Source organism: Boleophthalmus pectinirostris, unplaced genomic scaffold (genome assembly GCF_026225935.1).
Source record: "Boleophthalmus pectinirostris isolate CB_2022bp ecotype Guang Dong unplaced genomic scaffold, ASM2622593v1 HiC_scaffold_11, whole genome shotgun sequence".
Classification (NCBI taxonomy): domain Eukaryota; kingdom Metazoa; phylum Chordata; class Actinopteri; order Gobiiformes; family Gobiidae; genus Boleophthalmus; species Boleophthalmus pectinirostris.
Genome location: NW_026570994.1, coordinates 20,520,268 through 20,527,561, shown reverse-complemented (window position 1 = coordinate 20,527,561; position 7,294 = coordinate 20,520,268). Strand labels below are relative to the sequence as shown.

At 43.3% G+C, this 7,294-nt stretch overlaps 1 protein-coding gene across 1 annotated transcript in view; it reads left to right on the top strand.

Moving 5' to 3' along the window:
• LOC110169260 (partitioning defective 3 homolog B-like) overlaps positions 1–5,646 on the top strand; it is a 198,641-nt gene extending 192,995 nt beyond the window's left edge. The window contains exon 9 of the mRNA XM_055163678.1: positions 4,429–5,646. Coding sequence (XP_055019653.1) covers positions 4,429–4,714 — 286 coding nt within the window. The 3' untranslated portion in view covers positions 4,715–5,646. The remainder of the gene's footprint in view (positions 1–4,428) is intronic.
• Positions 5,647–7,294: the final 1,648 nt, after the last annotated feature.

Genomic DNA, 7,294 nt, shown 5'->3' with positions numbered 1-7,294 from the left:
TACACACAGAGACACACACAGGTTTACTTTTACACACAGAGACACACACAGGTTTACTTTTACACACACAGAGAGACACACACAGTTTACTTTTACACACAGAGACACACACATGTTTACTTTTACACACACAGAGACACACACAGGTTTACTTTTACACACAGAGAGACACACACAGGTTTACTTTTACACACAGAGACACACACAGGTTTACTTTTACACACAGAGACACACACAGGTTTACTTTTACACACACAGACACACACAGGTTTACTTTTACACACAGAGACACACACAGGTTTACTTTTACACACAGAGACACACACAGGTTTACTTTTACACACACAGAGACACACACAGGTTTACTTTTACACACAGAGACACACACAGGTTTACTTTTACACACACAGAGACACACACAGGTTTACTTTTACACACAGAGACACACACAGGTTTACTTTTACACACACAGAGACACACACAGGTTTACTTTTACACACACAGAGACACACACAGGTTTACTTTTACACACAGAGAAGTGTTCAGTTTGATCAGAGTCTAAAGAGACCAACCGCACTGAGAGAGTTTTAGTCCTGGATTAGAGTTGGTTTAGTCCTGGTTTAGTCCTGTTTTTTTTCCTGGTTTAGTCTTAATTTAGTCCTGGTTTAGATTTAGTTTAGTCCTGGTTTAGTCCTGGTTTAGTCCTGGTTTAGTCCTGGTTTAGTCCTGGTGTAGACCTGGTTTAGTCTTGGTTTAGTCCTGGTTTAGTCCTGTTTTTTTCCTGGTTTAGTCTTAATTTAGTCTGGTTTTGTCCTGATTTAGTCTTGGTTTAGTCCTGGTTTAGTCCTTGGTGTAGACTGGTGTAGACCTGGTTTAGTCCTGGTTTAGTCCTGGTGTAGACCTGGTGTAGACCTGGTTTAGTCTTGGTTTAGTCCTGGTTTAGTCCTGGTGTAGACCTGGTTTAGTCCTGGTTCAGTCCTGGTGTAGACCTGGTTTAGTCCTGGTTCAGTCCTGGTTTAGTCCTGGTTTAGTCTGGTTTAGTCCTGGTTCAGTCCTGGTAGTCCTGGTTTAGTCCTGGTTTAGTCCTGGTTTAGTCCTGGTTTAGACCTGGTTTAGTCCTGGTGTAGACCTGGTTTAGTCCTGGTTTAGTCCTGGTTTAGTCCTGGTTCAGTCCTGGTTTAGACCTGGTTTAGTCCTGGTTCAGTCCTGGTGTAGACCTGGTTTAGTCCTGGTTCAGTCCTGGTTCAGTCCTGGTTTAGTCCTGGTTTAGTCCTGGTTCAGTCCTGGTTCAGTCCTGGTGTAGACCTGGTTTAGTCCTGGTGTAGACCTGGTTTAGACCTGGTTTAGTCCTGGTTTAGTCCTGGTTCAGTCCTGCTGTAGATCTGGTTTAGTCCTGGTTCAGTCCCTGGTTTAGTCCTGGTTCAGTCCTGGTTTAGTCTTGATTTAGTCCTGGTTTAGACCTGGTTTAGTCCTGGTTTAGACCTGGTTCAGTCCTGATGTAGATCTGGTTTAGCCTGGTTTACCTGGTTTAGTCCTGGTTTAGTCCTGGTTCAGTCCTGTTTAGTCTTGATTTAGTCCTGGTTTAGTCCTGGTTTAGTCCTGGTTTAGACCTGGTTCAGTCCTGATGTAGACCTGGTTTAGACCTGGTTTAGTCCTGGTTTAGTCCTGGTTTAGTCCTGGTTCAGTCCTGGTGTAGATCTGGTTTAGTCCTGGTTCAGTCCTGGTTTAGATCTGGTTTAGTCCTGGTTCAGTCCTGGTTTAGACCTGGTTTAGTCCTGGTTCAGTCCTGGTGTAGACTTGGTTTAGTCCTGGTTTAGTCCTGGTTCAGTCCTGGTTTAGATCTGGTTTAGACCTGGTTCAGTCCTGGTTTAGATCTGGTTTAGTCCTGGTTCAGTCCTGGTGTAGACTGGTTTATCCTGGTTTAGTCCTGGTTCAGTCCTGGTTTAGTCCTGGTTAGTCCTGGTTCAGTCCTGGTTCAGTCCTGGTGTAGACCTGGTTTAGTCCTGGTGTAGACCTGGTTTAACCTGGTTCCTGGTTTAGTCCTGGTTTAGTCCTGGTTCAGTCCTGATGTAGATCTGGTTAGTCCTGGTTCAGTCCTGGTTTAGTCCTGTTCAGTCCTCAGTCCTGGTTTAGTCTTGATTTAGTCCTGTTTAGACCTGTTTAGTCCTGTTTTAGACCTGGTTCAGTCCTGATGTAGATCTGGTTTAGACCTGGTTTAGTCCTGGTTTAGTCCTGGTTTAGTCCTGGTTCAGTCCTGGTTTAGTCTTGATTCCTGGTTTAGTCCTGGTTTAGACCTGGTTCAGTCCTGATGTAGACTGGTTTAGACCTGGTTTAGTCCTGGTTTAGACCTGTTTAGTCCTGGTTCAGTCCTGGTTTAGTCCTGGTTCAGTCCTGGTTTAGACCTGGTTTAGTCCTGGTTCAGTCCTGGTGTAGACTTGGTTTAGTCCTGGTTCCCTGGTTCAGTCCTGGTTTAGACCTGGTTTAGTCTGGTTCAGTCCTGGTTTAGTCTTAATAAGTAAAATAATAATGTGATGTTTTGAAAAGAGCCTGATTCTTTTGGTGACAGAGTGAAACTGAACCCAGAGTTAAACCCGGTTTATGGGTGGTCCCTGGTTCAGCTCAGAGCCCAGAGTCCCTGACCCGAGACCCGGACTAAACCAGGACTAAACCAGGACTAAACCAGGATTAACCCAGGACTCGCAGTCATTCCACTAATAATTCAATCACAGGTCGTTTTATCACCCAAAACCACCTCGAAAACCAAAACCAAAAGACACTCGGACTGTGAGCGGGGTCGCCTCTCCACAGATCTGACCTGTCACTTTGTCTAGTTTGGTCTCCATGGTGATAGAAAGTAGAAATTTAATGCCACACTGTGAAACATTCCAAGCAAAACCATAATAATAATAATAATAATCAGAACAAAACAGAAAAACGTTTGACGCAGTTTTCCTCCACCAGAAAAGCTCCACAGTGCAGCTTTAATGCCACACTGCGGAACTTTTACACCACCGAACTTGTCCACGTGTTTGTATTATTTCATTTTAGTGGGATTATGTGGTTTAAATGAGTTTATTTTAGGGGGAGGACCACCTGCGCTCCGGGCTCTGGGTGGTCTCTCTGGTCTCTGGTCTCTGGTCTGGGATCTGGGTCAGGTTCATATTTAGACCGTCTCTTTAGACCCTGATCTCGGACTTGATCCCCTCGGGACTCAGACCTGGATCCATACCAGAGTCTAGTCCTGGTTTAGTACTTGTTTAGTCCTGGTTTACCTCTGGTATCATCAATGTTCAGTCCCTCTTTTAGTCCTTGGTTTAGTCTTGGTCTAGTTTTGGTCTAGTTTTGGTCTAGTCCTGGTCTAGTCCTGGTCTAGTTTTGGTCTAGTCCTGGTATAGTTTTGGTCTTGTCCTGGTCAAGGTTTGGTCTAGCCTTGGTCTAGTTTTGGTCTAGTCTTGGTCTAGCCCTGGTCTAGTTTTGGTCTAGTCCTGGTCTGTCTAGTTTTGTTTTGGTCTAGTCTGGTCTAGTTTTGGTCTAGTTTTGGTCTAGTCCTGGTCTAGTTTTGGTCTAGTCCTGGTCTAGTTTTGGCCTAGTTTTGGTCTAGTTTTGGTCTAGTTTTGGTCTAGTTTTGGTCTAGTCTTGGTATAGTTTTGGCCTAGTTTTGGTCTAGTTTTGGTCTAGTCCTGGTCTAGTTTTGGCCTAGTTTTGGTCTAGTCCTGGTCTAGTTTTGGTCTAGTCCTGGTCTAGTTGTGGTCTAGTCCTGGTCTAGTTTTGGTCTAGTTTTGTTCTAGTCCTGGTATAGTTTTGGCCTAGTTTTGGTCTAGTCCTGGTCTAGTTTTGGTCTAGTTTTGGTCTAGTCCTGGTCTACCCCTGGTCGAGGTTTGGTCTAGCCTTGGTCTAGTTTTGATCTAGTTTTGGTCTAGTCCTGGTATAGTTTTGGCCTAGTTTTGGTCTAGTCCTGGTCTAGTTGTGGTCTAGTCCTGGTCTAGTTTTGGCCTAGTTTTGGTCTAGTCCTGGTCTAGTTTTGGTCTAGTCCTGGTCTAGTTTTGGCCTAGTTTTGGTCTAGTCCTGGTCTAGTCTCTGGTCTAGCCCTGGTCAAGTCTCTGGTCTAGTCTCTGGTCTTGCCCTGGTCTAGTCTCTGGTCTTGCCCTGGTCTAGCCCTGGTCTAGTCCTGGTCTAGTCCTGGTCTGGTATTGGTCTGGTACTGGTCTAGGCTTGGTCTAACTCTGGTCTAGTCCTGATCTAGTCCTGGTTTAGTTCTACTTTAGTCCTCACAGCCTGTTTTTTTCTAAATCCACCTGTGACTGAATCAATGTCCAGTCGATCTGTTTAAAGTCACACTGTGGAACATTCTCGGCGACGCACCTTTAAAGATAAGATAATCCGATCAAATATTTGTAATTTTTGTGTTTTGGTTTTTTTTTCTCGCAGGAGGGACCCGTACGACTACCCGAGGTCCACGTCCGACGACTCGAGCCCCTACGACCCGACTGCCCCCCGAGAGCGTCTCCCCCTGCCCCAGTCGTCCAACCAGCGCCACCAGAGCCGCGGCGCCCAGAACGACCACAGGGGGCGCCAGCCGCAGCAGCAGCACGACACCACCAGGAGGGAGGGACACCGACAGGCGAGTCCCGGCCGATATATCGACGACCGATACGGATACGACGGACGACAGCCCGACCCGCGCAGGAAGAACCCCGTGATCGGAGCCGTTTAACGTCGAATAATCCAACGCAGAGAAAGGAAAAGGTTTAAAGACGCACTGCGGAGCTTTTCCGATACGTCACCAGTCCGTGTGTTTTCAAAATAAAATCAAAAATAAGAAAATGAAAAAACAACTTTGTTTTTTGATAACGACTGTTTCCTGTTTCCGTGACTTAAATTGAGACGCCGGACTGAACCAGGACTAAAACAGGACTAAACCGGGTCTGAACCAGGACTGAACTAGGACTAGACCAGGACTAGACCAGGACTGAACGAGGATTAAGACAGAACTGAACCAGGACTAAACAAGGTCTAAAACAGCACTAAACCGGGTCTGAACCGGGTCTAAACTGGGACTGAACCAGGATTGAACTAGGACTACACCAGGATTAAAACAGGACTAAACTAGGACTAAACCAGGACTACACAAGGACTAAACCAGAACTAAAACAGGACTAAAACAGGACTTAACCAGGACTAAAACGGGACTAACCAGGACCGAATTAGGACTGAACCAGGACTAAACCAGAACTGAACCAGGACTAAACTAGGACTAAACCAGGACTAGACCAGAACTGAACCAGGACTAAACTAAGACTAAACCAGGACTATAAAATTTAAACCAGAACAAAACAAACCCAAACATTATTTAAACGAATAATGAAAATCATTGTTTTTTCATTTTCTTATTTTTGGTTTTATTTTGAAAAACGCATGAACGAATGAAGTACATTTTACACTGATACTTTTTACTTTTACTTTACGATTTGAGTTTCTGTCCCAACTTCGACCAAACCAAAAACACAAAAACAGTGAGAAAACGTCAGAAAAATTTAATTACGTAAAATCAGTAAAAAAAATTGTCAAAATCTGTACGTTTGAAGCTTTAATTGTTCAGAAAAATCATCAAAATACTTTTAATTTTTACTCTTTAAGTACATTTTTAAACAAGCACTTAAATAATTTTACTTAAGTAGATTTTTTTCATTTTTTTTTTCACTTTTACTAAAAAATTTTTTTGCTCCATTATCTATATTTAACAATAACCTCAAATTTAATGCCCTATTGCGGAACATTCCATGGCGACACACAGGTAGAAAAGCTCCGCAGTGCGACTTTAAACCCTTAGCTCATTATCGAAATGCAAAACTCCGCCGCAAAATTTCTAAAAAACGAGTTAAATTCAGAATATCGAATTGGATTGAAATAAGTTAAACTAGATCGCGTTTGTTTTGTTTTTTATCTCTTTTGCGCTGCCGATTTTTGCCAATTATTTTATTCCGAAACCTTGTAAATAAGTGGTATTTAGGAGAAAAGGGACATTTAAAAACATTTAAGTTAATATATTTTCACGTCGCGCACTGATAATGTAGATATATTTACGATGGAGTAACGTAACGCACACACTTCGTTTATTTGTAATCCGGAGCGCTGATGTCGCGGCGGCCATGTTTGTACTGTATGGAGGGGTATCCGGGTTTGGGAAGGCCGTGCTGAGTTTGCACAGAGGAAACCGCGGCGTTCCTGTCACAACACGCCGCCGGGAAGTAGACGGCGGGAAGCGGAGCGCGACAAACAGGAAGCGGGAAGCGACACGCCTGACTTCAAAGCGTCCGGACGTCCTTGATGTTGAGTCCCGCCCCGTTTTTTATTTTTTTTTGTGGACGTTTTTATGACCCTCGTATGAATTCATTATGTGTTTGTCATCGCTTTTTGTGTGGTGTTTGAATTAAAAAAAGTCCGTGCTGAAGTATTTTTAAACGACTCAAACTACTCAACTAAACTGTGGCCATGTTTTCTCTGGGTTCGTATTTGCCAAAAAATGTGTGTGTTGCATGATTTTTATACTTTTTTTTTGCATTAAATATTAAAACTATTAAAAAACCCGACTTTCTACTGAGTTGTTTTTATTTTATTAACACTTTTTTACGTTATATTAAAGATCCTGAACTTGATTTTTCACATGTATTTGATAAAATTGTGTCTTTGCAGCTGCTGTTTTTTCAATTTCATTTTAGTTTTTTGGCGGTGTGAGTCTAACTGTAGGCACTGCTCTGTCTGAAGCTCGGTTTTGCAGCACTACAAAACAAAATAAAACAAAACTTAGACGATAAACCCATGGATCATGACCAAAAGTACGACGGAGTGTAAGGCTCAGATAAAAAAAAAAGAGAGAATAAAGTCATAATTTTTCAACATTAAAGTCGTAATTTTATGAGAATAAAGTCGTAGTCAAAATAAAGTCTGAGGCTGGAGCTCTTTTGTAAAGGAGAAGAATCTGTGTGTCGTTTGTTCATTCGACTGAACCAGGACAGAATCAGGACTAAACCAGGTCTGGAACCAAACCAGAACTAAGACCAGGATTGAGACCAGGACCAGAGTGGGACCAGACCAGGACCAGACCGGGACTGAAAACAGTTTAGTCCTGGTTTAGTCCTGGTTTAAGTCACGGAAATGGGAAGCGCCGTTTCCGTGACTTAAAATGCGATGCAGGACTAATGCACCGCATAAGGACTAAACCAGGACTAAACCAGGACTAAACCAGGACTAAACCAGGACTGAATCAGGACTGAATCAGGACTAAACCAGGACT